Source organism: Lutra lutra, chromosome 1, assembly GCF_902655055.1.
Source record: "Lutra lutra chromosome 1, mLutLut1.2, whole genome shotgun sequence".
Taxonomy (NCBI): Eukaryota; Metazoa; Chordata; class Mammalia; order Carnivora; family Mustelidae; genus Lutra; species Lutra lutra.
The window spans coordinates 68,928,515-68,947,170 of record NC_062278.1 but is presented as its reverse complement, the minus strand read 5'-3'; the positions used below and the strand labels follow the sequence as shown (position 1 = coordinate 68,947,170).

At 49.1% G+C, this 18,656-nt stretch overlaps 1 protein-coding gene across 11 annotated transcripts in view; it reads right to left on the bottom strand.

The window, feature by feature from the left end:
• PXYLP1 (2-phosphoxylose phosphatase 1) overlaps window positions 1-18,656 on the bottom strand; it is a 90,898-nt gene that overhangs the window by 19,539 nt on the left and 52,703 nt on the right. For 10 of the 11 annotated variants that reach the window (XM_047726307.1, XM_047726346.1, XM_047726299.1 and 7 more), the window contains one exon: window positions 13,978-14,109. The exons of the other annotated variant lie outside the window; for it this stretch is intronic. In XM_047726307.1, coding sequence (XP_047582263.1) covers window positions 13,978-14,056 — 79 coding nt within the window. In that variant the 5' untranslated portion in view covers window positions 14,057-14,109. The remainder of the gene's footprint in view (window positions 1-13,977; window positions 14,110-18,656) is intronic. 11 annotated transcript variants of the gene reach the window in all.

Here is an 18,656-nt window from a genome sequence, read left to right as displayed (position 1 = left end):
GGGGAGGCCTTTGGAAGATGATTAGGTCAAATGGGATTAGCATCCCCATAACTGAGACCCCAAAGAGTAACCCCTCTGCCTGGCCTTCCACCATATGAGTTTACAGAGAAAAGATACCTTCTGAGAAGCAGGTCTTCACAGACACTGAATCTTCGGGTGCTTTGATCCTGGACTTCCCAGTCTTTAGAATGGAAAAAAATAAATTTCTGTTGTTTATAAGCTACCTCATTAATGGTATTTTTATTAAGCTGCCCAGTGGAATAGGAAGGAACGATGGTGGTTGTGCGACCCAAGGAAGCAGTGGTTTGAAATACACAGATAGAGACTAGGTGATAATCAGAGGACTTCGGTCCAGAAAGATTTCATCTACTACTTTCCCGGCATCTGGACCTATCAGCCTCACCCATGCTACTGAGATCACCCCATGCTGTTTGCACCCTCCTGAGTCACCAGAATGCAGGGTGGGTCCACACAGGGCCCTTCAGTAGGCCCTCCAGATGCTAGACATTTGGGGGAGCTTCTGATGCACAGAAGCCAGGGGGCGAGACGTCTCCTCCAGATCCACCCTCCTACCTCCTCACCCCCAACTTAGTTTTCACTGTCCTGAACTGCTCGGAGCTGCCCCCACTGCCACACGGTGTTTCTCCTCCACACCCCTCCTTTTGTGTTTAACTACCCTCATTCCACCACTGTTCCCCAAATCTGGCCAACTCCATTATGATCCTGGTGTCACAGCTCTGGGAAGCCCATTTCAACATCCCTCTTCCATTGGCCCCCCTGACTCCTGGTCCTTGCTGCCATCTTGGCTCACAACACAGTACCCATAAACAGGGTTGTCCACAGTTGCTCAACAGGCCACCCCAAATATTGAGGGAGTCAGGGCTGTATCTTTTTCATCTTTATATTCCCTGTCTGACCAGCACAGGGCAGGAGCCCTACATGGCTTGGCTTGTTGAACTGGAGGCCCACTCTGAGCCAGGCGCTGGGCTCCACGCTTTTGAGGAAGTGTTTCACTGGACAGAGAAAAGACGGGCAAGGGCCTGGGTCAGGAACAGATTGTTACTTAACAGCACAGGCCCCTGGGCCATAAGCCCCTGTGTGGCCTTGGGCCTCAGGCCACCTCAGTTACTTGGACAGACTCAGTGACCCACAGGATCAGCAGGTGGTCCTACAGCCAGGTGTCTGCTGCCAGCTCATTACCAGGGAGGCTCTGACTTGCACACAAATTAGAGTCCCTCCACTAGGTGTGGGCTCGAAGCCCATGCCCATGGTCTCTAGCTCATCTCCCCATATCAGGGCTCTGGTCAAGGACAGACGACACACATCTACCTGCACACCTGGCTTTCCTCCACTAGCTTTAGCCTGTATGCAAGCCCTTCACAGGTGCCTCAAATCTGACTTGCCTGAGCGTTGTGGGGGCTCCCATCCCGGGGTCAGATCACCGCCCCTCCCTTCCTTCTCTGGAGGGGCACTCCCTGCCCCCGCCCCATGCCAACACTGTGGCCAGGTAGGGGGCTGCCATGCTGCTCCTCTAAGATCCCACCCATGCCTTACTGACAGGGACCCGAGTCTAGCCACTTGTGCCAACGAGGGCCCTTTCGAGGAAAGAAAGGTTTCCCCATGTAGAAGCAGCAATTTCATAAGAAGTGAGGTGGCCTCCTGCCATCCCTACCTGAGGCTATAGGCCACTTCCTACTGTCCCTGGGCCTATGTGGTTCAGTTGTCAGCTCCTCCTCTCCTTACACTGATATCCTGGCAGATCCAAATCACGTGTTAGGGATCCACAGGTGTCCTGGTGAAGGCAAACACGACAGGCAAAAGTGTTGGCTCACCTCGCCATTGCTGGCTCAGCTGCCTGAGTCACATCACTGACCATGCCAGCAAAGACCCTCATGGGGCCAAAGGCACGGCCCCACCATGTGCCTTTTACCTTCCTTGCTCCAGGGCCTACCTCACCCTCAGCGCTGGGCTGGTCATCTTCCCAGGGGACGGTAGTAACCTCTTGGGACTTGTCATTTCTGGGGCCGCTAAAGTCTGTCCTCCGTCACGTGTGCTGCCATGGCTGACCATGGTTCTGAATGCAGGGAGGTAGTAGGGAGCTGCAGGCTACTGAGTCACAAATGTGGGTTCGAGCCCCAACTTTGTTACTTCCCAGCTGCATGACCTTGGGCAAATCCTCCTGCCTCACTATGCTTCATGCCCTTCCCCTATAAAACGAAGATGATGGCATCTCCACCAGAGTGGGGTCGTGGATGGCCCAAGACATCCCCTGTAGGACACTGAGCTGTGCCTGCTGTGTAGTTAGGGATAAAGAAGTGCTATTTGCATGGGGCGCCTGGGTGGCTCAGTGGGTTAAGACTCTGCCTTCAGCTCAGGTCATGATCTCAGGGTCCTGGGATTGAGCCCCACATCGGACTCTCTGCTCAGCAGGGAGCCTGCTTCCTCCTCTCTCTATGCCTGCCTCTCTGCCTACTTGTGATCTCTGTCAAATAAATAAAATCTTAAAAAAAAGAAGTGCTATTTGCACGTCTGTCCCCTTGAGTGATTATTCTGGCTACTTCCAGGCTCTCAGAAGATGCTCCCTTCAACTCGGGATCTGGAAGGGATGCTGCCCCTCTGTGTCCATACCTTTCACAGAAACACAATGAACCAGTCTCCTGTCCCCTCCCAACCACCCAATTTTAGCAGCTTTTCTGACTCCTTTAAATACATCCAGCTTATCTAAGATGGCACCTTTTTTTTTTTTAAGCTCCACACCCAGTGAGGGCTCGATCTCAGGACCCTGATATCAAGAGTCACATGCTCTACTGACTGAGCCCATAAGATGCCCCCAAGATGCCACCTTCTTATAAGCTAAAATACCCCTAGTTCTAGTATCCCCCAATAATCCAAAGGCTCTTGAATTCTGTCTCCTTCACTGGCCTGCCAAAGAATAATGATTTGCTCTACAGGCAGTTCCCACAATTCCCTCAATGCCCCTCCACCCACTGAGTTGTCTTAAAGGTCCATCGTGCCTCTGCCCTGCACTGAATATAAAAATGTCTGTGAGTAATTCTCAAATATAAACCAAATGGAGACCCATTCTGTTATTTGCCTTTGGCCATGTGCTTTTAGAGGCAGGAGGAGAAATCACGCTTAGGGGTGCAAGGCGGAAATCAAGTCCACTTTGCATACTTTGAGAAACTTGGTTTTACATGGGCAAGATTGATCAAACAGCTGAATCTACCCTTTCCGAACCATCCACTTTGGGCCACAAAACAATACCAACCTTTCCTGTTCTCCTTGTTCTCAACTATTCTTCATTCCTTATTCTTGTTGCCTCATGGTGAACCACTATTAGGTAAGAATCTAGTAAGTGCTTTTGGTGCCAGTGATAAGCCTGGTCCCATTTAGGGAGCCAGCAAACCACAGGAGGTATGGCTCATGGGGCTGGGACTCAGCACATAGAACAGGCTGGAGGTTTTGCCCTGGGCTATTCCTAAGCTCTCATCTCCCCTGTGTCTGACCTTCCCTGTGTCTGACCCTCCCTCTGACGTCAGCCACTGAGCCATCAGTGCAAGGACTGCCAGAGCATAGGGCCAGGGTTCCCACGGTGGCCTGAGCTTGAGCCCAGCTGTGGCCTCCCAGAGGGGACAGGAAACCTCACTGTCTTCTTAAGCAACTGATAACTGGCCTGGCCCAAACAGAGTCCTTTGGATTAGATGACAGAAGTCCCAAGGACTCCAAATCATTACAGAAACTAGAAATCAGAGAGAAATCCAAGGACAGGCCCCCAGAAAGAATTGAGAGAAGAACCTCAGCCATCCTTAACCACTTAGAGAACCTTAACCACTTGAAAGAACCTTAGCCATCCTTAACTCGTAGCCTGAATCCCCCCTGCCTCCCCTTTGGGAATCTGACAAAAGTTACTGCTCCTCGACCCTGAAAACGGCTGCACACAAAAGCTTCTGAATTTGCATTCTGAGGGTTCACAGGAACCCCCAAAGCCACACGAGACGATGCTGACAGCTGTGGACTCAGGATAACAACCCAATGTGCCTGGAAATAGGTTTCTGATTTTGACACCCTTGATAGATTTTTTTTTTCCCAAAATGAAAAGGGAGCTTTACAACTCACATAAACATGTGTTCATCCTAAAATAGTCATTCAACACTAAGGTATAAAAAGAAGTGAAAATCACCCATAATCTTATCACCCGGAACAACCCACAGTCTATATTTTAGTGCATACGTATGGCTGGATGTCCTGCCTGAGGTGTCTGTGCTTCTGTCCCTGCTCTGAGGAGAGTCACTAAGGCCCAAGAGCATCATTTCCCTTCCCCTCAAGAAACAAGTAAGTTTTCCGGGTCTCAAAGGCCTATCTTTTGGGAGCACTAAACCCCACGGAGCCACCAAACCAACTGCCCAGGAAGGCGGCTGGTCATCTGCCTTCTGTGGAAAGGATCACGAGGAAGAGACAGCCAGGAATGAGGGTGCACTTTTGGGAAGCCCCCGCACTGAAAGACAATGCTGAGGGGGGGCACTCACCCTCAGGTGCCTGGATGGACTGGCCAGCCCACTCTCCAGTGGATGCCTAGGGTGGGGGAGAGGCAGAGCTCTGGTTGGCTTCCAGGTTCCCCAGAGGACACCCCCGGGGAATGGGGTTCCACCCCTTAGATGACACAGGAAAGCCAGCGAGGGAGGCAGGCAGGGGCATGAGGTGATGCTGTGGCCCAAGCCCGACAGGTCAGAGGGTCCATGGGTCGTGGTGACTCCTGGTCCCTTCCGCCCAGAGGCAGCCTGGGTCTGCATGTGCCGCATGAGGCACTGGCTGAAGACAGTCGCAGGGCTCTCTCTGGGTGTGGCGTGGCTCCCTCAGATTCCAGATTCAGATTCGGCCCTCCAGACCTCATTCCTGGTAGTTTCAGGAACCCCCGGGCCACCCTCCCCTCGGGGCGGAGCCGCTCCTAAGACCAGGGGCTCCACCTCTGATTACCACTGACCTCAAGTCAAGGTGGGCTTTCTCAGGTTTTTTGTTTTTTAATGTCATCCAGCTTGGAGCAGGTGCGCTGTTGCCAAGACAACCCATGGAGGCGGGGCAAGTTCATCAGTGCAGTTGGAGCAAATTCCCTCCACCTGGGCAAACTCCCACTGTGTCCTTGGCTCCCCTCCACAGTGGTTAATCCAATGTAAACATCCTCCCGCTTTCTCTCCTATTTTGTCCCTCTCCTCACACAGTCTTGGCATAGGCAGATGCTCTCCCTGAGTTCACTGGCTACTTTTACTAACATTCTCTTGTTTTACTAACTAGCCCCAATAGTCTCCTCGTCTCTAAAATGGGAGATTTCCTTCTTGCCGATACTGTTGACATACACACGAGTCTTCCCATGTAAAATACCGTATGTACTTTTAGTTCCTCCATTATGGACAACCTTGCAGGTGAATACAGATAGGTCTGTGTAACCAGAGCATAGTGGCTGCAAGAGGATTTACTGTTGGACGCTCCGGCTGCCTTCCCCCCTTTTGCCTCTTGTAAGCAATGCTGCACTAAATACCTTTAAACATACATTTCTATCCTCTCGTCTAATTATCCTTCGGAGAAATTCTCTAAGATCAGAAACTGGGAAGGAAGGAAAGAAGGAGGGACGGAGAGAGAGAGGAAGGGGAAAGAGAGAGAGGAGAGAAACAATGTCCTCCCCATCCCCAAGGGATATTAGAAAGTCCATTTTTAGCTCATGGAAGGGCCTGCTACATGATACTCTGCCCCCCTGCAACAATGTAACTAAAACATAAACTTAAGACATAGGATGAGGGGCGCCTGGGTGGCTCAGTGGGTTAAAGCCTCTGCCTCCGGCTCCAGTTGTGATCCCAGGGTCCTCGGATCGGGCCCCGCATTGGGTTCTCTGCTCAGCAGGGAGCCTGCTTCCCTTCCTCTCTCTCTCTCTCTCTCTCTGCCTGCCTCTCTGCCTATTTGTGATCTCTGTCAAATAAGTTTAAAAAAAAAATCTAAAAAAAAAAAGACATAGGATGAAAGCTGATCTGTCACACTTAATTTTGACACCTACAGAATTTTTTTACTCACAGATATTTATTTAACTCTATGGGGTAGTTGGACAGGAAGGATTCAGAGAAAAAGCAAAATTAAAACTCTCAGAAATCAGGGGCGCCTGCGTGGTTCAGCTGTTAAGTATCTGCCTTCGGCTCAGGTCATGATCCCAGGGTCCTGGGATCGAGTCCCACACTGGGCTACCTGCTCAGTGGGAAGCCTTCTTCTCCCTCTCCTTCTGCAGCTCCCCTTGCTTGTGTTCCCTCTCTCACTATATCTATCTCTGTCAAATAAATAAAAATCTTAAAAAAAAAAAAACAACTCTCAGAAATCAAACAGAAAATAAACCTCCAAGAAAAGAACTGAAATAAAAACAAAATACTAAATGTAAAACTTAAGTGATAATGATGAGATTAGGGTATTATATACAGAACTTCTTGGGTTAAAAATGCAAGCCATCATGGGGCACCTGGGTGGCTCAGTGGGTTAAGTCTCTGCCTTCAGCTCAGGTCATGATCTCAGGGTCCTGGGATCGAGTCCTGCATCTAGCTCTCTGCTCAGCAGGGAGCCTGCTTCCCCCTCTCTCTCTGCCTGCCTCTCTGCCTACTTGTGATCTCTCTCTGTCTATCAAATAAATAAAAATCTTTAAAAAATTAAAAAAAATGCAAGCCATCATATTTAATTCCTCATTTTTAAAGAAGATTTTATTTATTTATTTGATAGAAAGAGATAGCCAGAGAGGGAACACAAGCAGGGGGAGTGGGAGAGGGACAAGCAGGCTCCCTGCTGAGCCTGGAGCCCAATGCAGGACTCAGTCCTAGGACCCTGGGATCAAGACCTGGGCTGAAGGCAGCTGCTTAAGGACTGAGCCATCCAGGTGCCCTAATTCCTCATTCTTTCTGACTCCAATTCACCAAAATAAAATCCCAGGAGGAATCTTACCATGGCTTTTAAAATAGAGTACACAGGGATGCCTGGGTAGCTCAGTCAGTTGGGCATCTGACTCTTGGTTTCAGCTCAGGTCATGATCTCAGGGTCCTGAGATAGAGCCCCACTTCACTGTGTTTGGCTCTGTGTTCAGCAGGGAGTCTGCTTGAGTTTCTCTCTCTCTCTGCCCCTCTCCCTGCTTGTGCACTATTTCTCTCTCTAAAATAAATAAATAAACGTTTTTTAAAAAAACAAATTATAATAGAGCACACAGTACTCAAGACCTTTGGCATTCTAAGATTTGCATCCCCAAACCCTTGCCATGAAAACATTAAAATCTTCGTGAATCCCCAGTTCACACATACCCCTGGGGTACCTGCTTTTCTCCATAAAACAGACACAGAATAAAGAGCAGGAGTGACAAAGCACCCTGGCTGGCTGCCAGGGCCAGGCCTGCCCAGCAGCCAGGACCTCACTCCCGGCTGTTGGTATCCAAATTTGTGCCTCAGCAAAATCCCTGGCACCATCTACCACGGAGTTAGGGCGCCTGCAGAGAGTGGGAGCCGTGAATGCCAACAGCCAACTACGGAGAGTAGGCTGAAGCCAAGGTCTGAATGACCACAGCGAATGTGACAACACCCACATCTTTCTTGCACCCACATCTTGCTTGCACATCTTTCAGGGGCTCCTCACTCTCCTTCTCAGAGGCAATTTTCTTCTAATTTACACACTGTTCTACCAAAGCTTGGTTATGCTCCTTCTCAGAGGACAAGGGATCCAAAGCAGCATATAAAGGGGGGGGGGTGCTGTGGGGGCTGCAGGAAAATGCTGGCTCTGTGGGAAGGGAGATACCAGGGAAACTACTAAAGACACACACACACCACTCATACACCACTCACACGTACCACATACACACCACTCACATACTCCATTACATGCACCACACATATCACATACACACACTGCCACTCATACACACTAAACACACCCACCACTCACATATCACATACATACAACTCACATACACTAAGGTGGTTCAGCTGGGGTGCCTATCGAACATACACACACACTACACCCATACTACCTTTCACACACTAATTTGGCCCAGATGGGTTACCTACTGAACACACATGGCACTCACACCACATACACAACACCACCACTCACACCACATAAACACAACTCACACAGGCTGGGTTGGCTGGGGTGCCTACTGAACACACTCACAGACACACATACAGAGAGCTGATTAAGCTGAGGCTCCTCGGGGGCCTACCTGTTTCCCTCGCCTTTGGGGCCCCACCTCTCTGCTGCCATTCTGTCTCCTTCATGGCCTCCCTCCCCTGGTCTGCCAAGATCTCATCCTTCCCTTGTCCTCTTCTTCCCCCGACCTGTACCAGGAGTACAAACTCCCAAGGTGACAGGGTTCAGCAAGCAGAGACCACGGAGAAAGGAAGAGCTTGCACTCCCCTCAACAGGGGCAGCCAGAACCCAGCTGCTGGCTCCAGGCACTGTCCCTGAAGGGACCATGGGTCTTGGCATGCTGGACAGTCTGGTTTTTGTTTTGTTTTTTTTTTCAAGAGGGGCTTGAAGTTTACATGAAACTGCCTAAGTTCCAAAACACTGGTAAATAAATACAAAAATGTGAAAACACTGGTTGGGCCAAATAAAACCGTTGGTCTGGAGTGGCTTCCACATGCTGCTGGGAGACCTGGTCTCCCCAGGTCATGGCTTCAGGAAGAGTGAACACAAAGTCCTCCAGCAGGGTCTTTCTTGGGCTCAGATCCTGAAACCACTTTCCAGCATGACACGGTACTGAGAGAGCCCTCAGATACCTCATCAGCACCTCCAACCCCTTGTCCTGCTCCACACCTGGCTTGTCCACGTGCTGGGGCCTTATCCAGACCCAGGGAGCCATCAACCCCACACGGTTACCTCCCAGGCCATGTTCTGGGCATTTCCTTTAGCCTTTGGTATATTTTACCCCGGTGGAGATGAGACTTTTGTGTGAATGAGGCATCTGCTGAACTACCCACGCCAGACTCCTGTGTGTCGTATTCCCCTCCTCTTTTCACCCCGGACCACTCTACCACCCAGTTGGCTCAGAGTCCCACAGCATCCTCTGCCACTTTGGCTGCACAGATCCTTCTTCCAGGGCCAATACCTTCAAGGTGCCCCCTCAGCCTTTTATGGAGGGAAACCTGCCTGAGTTGCCACCCAGCTTCACCCTGCCATCAGCCTCTGAACAGGGAGTGCCCAGGATTTGTGCTTATCAGACTCGCCCGGGAGTATGTCAAAAGTGCAGATTTCTGGGTCCCCACACCTGCCAAGATTCTGGTTCTGTAGGGGGGGCACAAAATGAGCTCTTTTTTGGTTGTGGAGCAGGCTTTCTTTACAAGTTTCCAGAGCAACTCTCCTCAAGGTGCTCAGGAGACCACACATGGCAGACTTTGTCCTGGTCTATGGTCCTTCCAAGCCATCAGTCTTCTGGTGTGTTCCCTGCTTCCAGGGGCTCCCCATAGCCTTCAGGATATAATGTAGAGATGGAGGTGGCCCCAGCATTTGTCCACCTTAATAGCTACACGCAGGTGACTACCAGGGTCCTACTCTCTTTCACTCTGTCTCTGCACACCCATGTCATTCTGCAGGAATGCCCCTCCCACTTTCCTTCACGGCCAACTCCTACTCACCCCTCAAGGACGAAGCTCAGATGTTACCTCTGCTGGGGAGTCTTCCGTGAATTCTCAGACTAGATTAGCTTCTTGTCCTCTTTCCTCCCATATCACCCTGCTATAAAGGATCCCTAAATCATTTTAGTTAACTAACACTCCTACAGAGATCACTACATGCCAGACTTGTTCTGGGTGTCTTGAAATAAGAGCTCACCAAATCCTTTACTAACCCTGTGAAATAGGGACTATCGTTATCCCCATTCTACAGATGAGTAAACTGAGGCAGGGAGAGGGTAAATAACATGGGTGAGGTCACCTAGCTGCTAAGTGGCAGGACAAGGATTCAATCCAGGCAGTCTGGGTTTTCCTTAGAGCCATGTTCTCCACCCCCCCACCCCCACCTTACATGCTATCCTCTCTTACCTGTCCTAGCACATCACACACTGTATTCGAAGGGTCGCTCATGATTTTCCTCCAGTAAGACAGACAGCTCCTGTAGTCTTTGAGGGGTTGAACTCCCAGCCCAGGACCTAACCTATGGTGGAAACTCGGGAAACACTTACTGAAGGACAAAGCTATACATACTCATGGCACTGGGTCAACAAGAAAAGATAAAATTCCTAAAACCTCAGACTTTGAAGAGAATTTAAATGGAATCAGGCCCGATGACCTGCCTAAAATTCTGCCCTTCACAGAGCAAGCTCCCGAGTTTGCATGCCACGCTTTCCACCTCTGCACAACACTGACTTTTAGGATGCTCCACCTTATGCTTCACTGGACTGTGTCCCCACAGTCACCTGGGCCACAGAGAACAAGTCTGACCCCTGCAGAAAGGGCTCTTCAGATCCTGAAGACAACCCTGGTTTTCACTGCTGGAGGGTAACCTTCCCTCTTCTGCCTAGGGATCTGAACCCCTGTCCATCTTTGGTATTTTCCTTAGAAGCTGCTCTGGTCAATGGGGGCCCTGCCCAGGAATATCACCCCCAGATACAGAGCCACGTGCACAGTATAGACTGACCACTTTCATGGCCAATGAACTCTGATCAGAAACAAATAAAAGTATGATATATTTCAGAAACCTCCTCCCTGACAAGTGGCTGAAGGAACACAAGCCTTGGCAGCCTTTGGGACCCCAAGAGCCCTTGTTTCTTAGGACGGTAGCCAGTGAGGGCATCTGTGCTGTTGCTTACTAGGTTTACATGGACTATATTTCCACAAGCCAAGGGCTTTCCCACAAGGTTCCTGTTCTCACACCAACGCTGGAGCAGCCACAGCTCGTTCCACTTTCTAGAAGAAGAAACACAGAGGTCTGACTTGCCCCAGGGTACATAGCTGGCAAGTGGCAGAGCAGCATTCACACCCAAGGCTGTCATTCCAGAGCCTGTGCGCTCCTGAGCGCCGCCATTTTGGGAATGCCGGTTGGAACATGGTGAAAGGAGCACAAAATACGCATTAAGGAAAGGCTGGGTTGAAGGGCAATTACAAAAAAACAGAAGAAGCAGCACAACAACTAATCCAGTCTTGACATACTGGTGGTCTTTGTCCTGTTGCCCTAAAGCAGTCCCTTAATCTGAGAAGTAATTTTTACACACATACACATTTTAACTAGAATAACTAAAGATAGCCATGTCTTACTTGTTCCCTTCTACAATTTGAACACCAGGAATTTCAGCGTTTCCCTATTTCCAAACTCAAAAATATCCAGGACTTAAAAATACAAAATGGATGATTTTCATTAAAGGCTGTTAGCCTAGAGCAAGTCATAGTACCACTTAAAATAAACATATTTTGAGAAACTATGAACTGTATCTTAACCTTTTTTATATCCTTTCCCTCCACCTCCACCCTGACACTGTAGAAAAATGCCCGACACACATATGCACTTAATGAATATATATGGGTTCACAGACCCACTTTCTGTACCAAGAAGAAATGCTTCTTTAAATTACAACCTGGTTTTTAAATTGTAAGCCGGGTCATAACTTTCTCATATTCAAAACATCAGAAAAAGCCAACAAGACAAAATAAAATACATGATCGTTGCAGAAAGCAAATAGAACTATACTGGTTTACTTAAAGCCTGAGAAAAACCAAGTTATATTGGATCGCCTCACATATATTACCTAAAGTAATTACATGTGCTAATCTGGCATTTATTCAAAAATTAGTCAAAAGAAATGATGAAAAAAAAAGTCCATATATTTTAGGGTAAGAATGAAAGCACAAATGTTAGTTAAGTGTATACTTTTGTATTACCAATTAGTGCAGTGCCTTACACTGTAATAACTAGCAAGCCACAATGCAATTAAATAAATAAAGCAATTAAACTCCACATCTACAGAAATGGGTAAGTTCCAAAGTTACAGTTTACCTAGAAGTAGAAGAGCAGTAAGGACATCCATATCTTAATAGCTTTCCGAACTCCAACGTATCCAAGAATAAAGAGCTCCAACCCAGGCAGGCTAATTTACCCTGCAAAATCTTCCCTAAAAAAAAGTATGGCTGAAAATTGGCTCTCCTAAAACAGAAGGTACTTTCAGAGGAGTTATATAAGCAAAACACACTGGCCAATTCAGTGACGTGGAAACCACCTCATGCAAGAGAAACGCAGCAAACACAAGTAACCCACATTCACGTCTCAGATCCTGTCAGCTTCACAGAAGAAAAAGCCAAGGTTGACTGTAACCTCCGACCTCCCCAGCCAAAGGATGGAAAATTTTTAATGAAAAGTTATGAGCTATTAAACTACCGAAAGTCCTAACACACTTTTTGGAAAGGATTCGTATTTTATGGTTCATTAACCATCTGGAGTATCTTTAAATTTCCTATGCCCACCTACTCTTGACCTAGTTTCCTATTCTGGAGGGATAAAATGAGTATTTTTAATTGTCTTTCGTATTAGAAACAGCCTTTCATGGGTACCAGACGTGTGCACGGAGTATGTCACAAACTGGAGGTGTACCAGGGGAAACGTGCTCAAAGCCTCCTCTCTTCAAACCACTTATTCCAGAAGCCAAGTCTTTCCCACATTCCTCAGCGCTCACAGAACCTCCCTCTTGCTGAGCCACCTGCCCTTCTTTCCATCACTCAAACTGCAACAGAAGTGCCACCTCCTCACAGAGCTGTTCTATGCAGTGACGGGTGCCAACCGCATACCTCCCATCCATCAGGGTGTGGTGGTAAAATGGAGGGAAGGCAGGTGACAGCAAAGCCAAAGTTCCCAGTGTCATACAGATACTCTCGACTTCGGGTATACAGCACCAGAAGGAGAGGGAATTTTGGGTCAGCCTGCTTTTCACAACAGGTGGAGATAAACAGTCATGAAACCCCTACTGTGTGGTAGGCAGTGCAGTTCCCAGGACAGGGAGGGAAACAGAACATGGTCCCTGGTCTTGGAGAAAAGTGTGATGGGAGGAAGAGACATGAGAACTGAACATGGTTAGTGTGAGGAAGGGAATGGGTTTAGGGCATTCTGGAAGTACAACAAAGAAGCATCAGATCTGGCTGAAGGGTAGGTGGGGGGAGTTCTGGAAGGCTCCTAGAGGAGGAGAAGACTGAGTGACGCACGTGGAGGAAAGGATGGGAGGGACATGAGGAGGATGGCGCAATTTAGAGTGAGACGGGGACCACTAGAGGACAGAGAGCCTCTCCCGGACACCATGGGCCACCCCTGTAAGGTCACAACCAAGGAGCTGCCGGGGCCAGACCTGTGTTTGAGAATGGCCACTCTTGGGGGAGCAGTGGGGCATGCGGCTCGGGGACGGAACCTGAACACAGGCGCCAAGTGGAGGACAAAGTGCTGGGCGGTGAGATCTGTGGACTGGCTTCATCGGCCTGCCCTTGCCTCACCAGACAAGAAACCCTGTGCATGGTCCTCACTGCCCAGGAAACAGAGTTTGGTACCTAGTCCCCCTACCCTCCCAACGACCGCAGCCCCATAGCTCACTGAACAGAAAACAGACACCAACCCTCAAAGAACGAACCAGCAGGCTGAACACCCCAGCCCCTGCTGGGCCGCTCGGTGTCTCCCCCTGGGGAATCCAAGAATCTGGGAATAACCAGGCCAGTCAGGAATCTGCGGAAGCCAGAAACGTTTCAGAAGGCCTGGTGAGCACTCTCGTTCCTTACGGCCGAAAAAGACACTCAGCACAAAGCTCAGCAGTTTTAGGATCTGTACGCACAACCGTCCACTCTCAGTACCAATAATAAAAACACTCAGTTGTTTTAAAACTGCCTTGTTCGTTTGAAAAACAAAGGCTTTGGGGCCTGCCTGTTTCCTCCCCACAAGGGCCTCTCTCTCAGGAGGAAGGCTCCCCCCCTCAACCCCGTCCCAGCGGCGCCAGGTGACACTCACAGAACTGCAGGCTGAGGCTCACGAAGGCCAGCACGGCAGCCAGGGCCAGCAGCAGCAAGAAGCGACTGCGGAAAAGCATTATTATTTGCTCTATTTTCTCTTCATGGTTTCACCTCCGAACAGGAACACGTCCTGTGAACAAAACAGAGGCAATAAACATGTGTTCCGAGGTGGAAAACTGAGTTTGTCAACTGAAAAGAATCCAATTAGTCCGGTCTTCCAGCAGGGGAGCGTCAATCCTGGTCGCAGAACAATCGTGGGTTATGGCATTGCCCCCAGACAAGCCCAAATGAGAATGCTCCCTTCAACTTAAGAAGGGACCGGTTCCGGAATGCTTCGTTTATCTGACATCCACACAGAAAGAGACACTTCCCAGCAGGACCTTTCCAAAGAAAAATGTAAGGAGCCTCATCCAGTGCTAGACAATGAAGTCTTTCCAGACCAGCTCGTGCTCAGCCCATTCTGACAAGCAACTTCCTCACCTTCAGCGTTTTCTGGTGAATATTTTGCGGATACAATTCTGGTCTTTTAAAGATTTTCTTTTTTTTTTAAATTTATTTGACAGATCATGAGTAGGCAGAGAGGCAGGCAGAGAGAGAGAGGAGGAGGAGGAGGCAGGCTCCCTGCTGAGCAGAGAGCCCGATGCGGGACTCGATCCCAGGACCTTGAGATCATGACCTGAGCTGAAGGCAGAGGCTTTAACCACTGAGCCACCCAGGCGCCCCCAATTCTGGTCTTTTAAAAATGTTCATCATTCACCTGAATGCCAATCCCTGCCACGTGTCCCACAGTCATGCCTTTAGGGATGGCTGGAGTATGCCAGGGGATCTGTCTCTACACTCAGTGGCCCCATCTGCTAACTGAAGATCTTCTCCCATCTGGACTGGTGACCCTATTTCTGCTGTGTCCACTGGTCTTCCTCTCACCATTCTCATTTCCTTTCACCATGTTAGAGCTGTGCAGAAGGATTTCAGAAATGCTGAATGAGGCCCTTCTGGGAGAAAACTGAATGGCTGCTCGACGGTGTAACCTATCAGCCAAGTTTCTCTCCTGGTTCTCTCTGGGGCTTGAACTAGAACTTGAAGACCACTCTCTCCTCAGAAAAGGTCCAACCTGTGACAGTATGAGGACAACAATAATTTCAGACCTGATTTTAGTAGTGGCATCTTTTCCTCCTTCAAATACAATCACCTTCAGAGCCCCAACAGACAATCAGACAAAAGCTCATTTGCTCACATGGTGAGGGTTAGAGCTGCCCAAGTTTGTGAATACATATACCAGAGGCTGTATACCAGAGGCACCTGGGTGGCTCCGTGGGGTAAGTGCCTGGCCCTTGATTTCACCTCAGGTCTTGATCTCAGCGTCGTGAGATCGAGTCCCACTGCAGGCTCTGAGCTCAGCGTGGAGTCCACTTGGGATTCTCTCCTTTCCCTCTGCCCCTTCCCACCCTGTGTATGCACATGCACTCTCAAATAAGTAGGTAAATAAATAAATCTTTAAGAGATTTTGAATTGTGCACTTTGGGTGAACTGGATGGTATGAGAATTCTATCTTATATCATCTTTTTTTTTTTTTCAAACCTATCTATACGGAATGAAGCAGGACCCGGAGCCTTAGAGTCCCTTGTTTCCCAGTCCTTAACCCCAGAAGGACCCTGAAAGGGAGTTTGAGAAGCATTCCTTTAAAGGGATTTGTCAGACTGTCTACAAATAGAGAACATTTGCTGAAAGACTAACAAAAGTGTATTTGTACCTCACAATGGCACCTGTACACTGGCCACCAGCGTCTCTGTCGACAAACAGATCCCAAATTCACACCTTCAAATACTCACTGCTTCTGTCCCTTCAGTCACCACCCCTAAGCAGGGACCAGTGCCTAGTGTCCCAAGATGGCCTGTGACTCTTCCTGTGGACACCCTCCTTGCCCTGGGGAGGGCACTTGCAAGCCTGGCAAGCTCTCTAGCATCCTGGCCAAGATAGCATACCACCCTCCCACCCAGGACTTCATGTATTTGGGATCCCAAACAAATGTTTTGTTTCCAAAATTCCAATTCCTCATAAGCTCCAGTTGGAAGTGTTTGAAAAGACACACACATATCTGAAAGCAGATCAGCAGACTCTGTGCTTGATGAGGGACAATGGCTTCTACACTGAGCACCCAAGGAGGCTGAGGTCACAGTTTGAGACAGAACATGGGTCCACCAGACAGTGGCACTGTAGGTCAACCCTTCTGTGCTGACAATGAAGGTGAACCCTTGATGCTGATAAACCCGATCCCAGATACAAAATGCTAAACCTGGGTGGCTCTGGGCCACCTTGACCTTGGGGGTGTCCTTGGTAATGCTCATCTGATGGCTCAACAGTAAACCTCCCCCTAGGGACCAAACAACCTAAGTAAAATCCAGGTCAGAGTTGCTTTCTTTTCTTTTCCTTCTTTCTTTTTCTTTCAGATTTTATTCATTTATTTGAGAGAGAGAGAGAGAAAGAACAGGACCTCGGAGGAGAGGCAGAAGCAGGACCCACTGAGCAGGGAGCCTGACAAGGGGCTCCATCCCAGGACCCTGGGATCATGAACTGAGCTGAAGGCAGATGCTTAACCAACCAAGCCACCCAGCCTCCCGGAGTCACAGTTTCTGTCCTCCACCCTAGACAGCCTCTACTGCCTGGCTCAGCTCCCCAGGGGATGAGCATGGAAGGCAACAATATTCACTTGTGAACACTGGCCACGGTGCTTTCAAAACATACCCAACTTGGGCAGAGTAACAATGCTCAGCTACCCCCGCACCTCCCCTTGGCAGCTTTCTTTTTTTTTTTTAAAGATTTTATTTATTTATTTGACAGACAGAAATCACAAGTAGGCAGAGAGGCAGGCAGAGAGAGAGTGGGGAAGCAGGCATCCCGCTGAGCAGAGAGCCTGATGTGGGGCTCGATCCCAGGATCCTGAGATCATGACCTGAACAGAAGGCAGAGGCTTAACCCACTGAGCCACCCAGGCGCCCCCGCTTGGCAGCTTTCTACTTTTGCTCTGCTTCTCTAGGGAACAGGAACTTCTAACTGCTCAAAACCATCATTCCCAAGGTTTCCATTCACAGAGCGCAGTGTAAACCAGCCCCCATGCGGGGTCCTTGACACAACCTCATTCATGCTCTGCAGGGCAGACATGTGCATCTCTAATATGCAGGCAGAAAACCAAAACTCAAGAGCACAGGTTATGAAGTCATGGTGACAAGATACAAAACAGGATCTCTGTGCCTCTACAGTTGGTTTTTCCATGTTGTTGTGGTGTCTCCCCGACAGGTCTGCATGCTGACTCTAGCTCCAAGCTGTGGATCAACAAAGAACAAGTTAGCTCTTGGCATGTGCCAGTTTCTTAGGTACTAGAAGATGGCTGACAGCTCCTCGCTAGATAGCCTTTGGGTTTCAGAAGCCTCTCATTACCTAGGTCATTCTTTTTTTTTTTTTTTTTTAAAGATTTTTATTTATTTGACAGAGAGAGATCACAAGTAGGCAGAGAGGAAGGCAGAGAGAGAGGAAGAGAAGCAGGCTCCCTGCTGAGAAAGCCCGATGCGGAGCTCGATCCCAGGACCCCGGGATCATGACCTGAGCCGAAGGCAGAGGCTTAAACCACTGAGCCACCCAGGCGCCCCTACCTTTCTTGATTGAATTTATTCTACTTCATCAATGACCTCCTTACTGAGTGGAGTGTGTGGGTAGAGACTGGATCGCAGAATGGGGAGGGGGTTCAGTGGATATGTCTCCTTTGGGGTATCTCTCTTTCTTAAAAATTTTATTTATTTGACAGAGAGAGTAAGCACAAGCAGGAAGAGTGGCAGAAGGAGAGGGAGAAGTAGGCTCCCTGCTGAGCAAAGAGCCTGGCACAGGGCTCGATCCCAGGACCCTGGGATCATGCCCTCAGCTGAAAGCAGATGCTTAACCAACTGAGCCACCCATGTGACCCTCCTTTGGGGTATCTCTGTACTCCAGATGAAAAAAAGTGCTGGGTTTTTTCTTTATGCCTTCCTCACCTTTCTGTCACCCTGCCACCATCTGAGGCTGCCATCTTTTTCTTTATCATGAACATTTTCCAGTGTTCCTGCCTGGGAGATGGCTTTTTGGGTCCTTGAGAACTCTCCTGTTAGGAGAGCTCTGCAGTCCTTGCTACCTGAAGATGCTTTCTTGTGGACCACATCAGCAGCACGGTGGGGAAAAGACAGAAGCAGCCCTATGGAAGCAGAAAGGCCTGGGCCAGAACATTGAGCTCAGTGACATAGGTTCCTTAACCTCTCTGAGACTCAGTTTCCTCATCTGTAAATTGGAGCTAGTCACCGCAGGATGCTGTGAGGACTAAAAGTCTACATACCATCCCTAGCATATGACAGACATTCAAAAGACAATGGTTGTTACTAGCATTATTCCCTCCTCATCTTCTCTCAGTTCTCTTTGCCACTTCTTCCCTCCTCCTGGGAGACAGGAAGAGTTTCTTCACCTGTTTGTAGGTTTCTCCAGGTAGGCAAATACTGAAGATTCACATGTTATTGCTCACCTCTCCCTCTCCAGCTCAAGTGCTATCTTCAGCCTCTGTCCCCCTCGGGGCATGGGAAACAATCTTGCTGCCTCTGGGAAGTCACCCACCTCTGACTTCTAAGCCCAGCGGTGTCTTTTGCTTCAGTATGTCAGAGA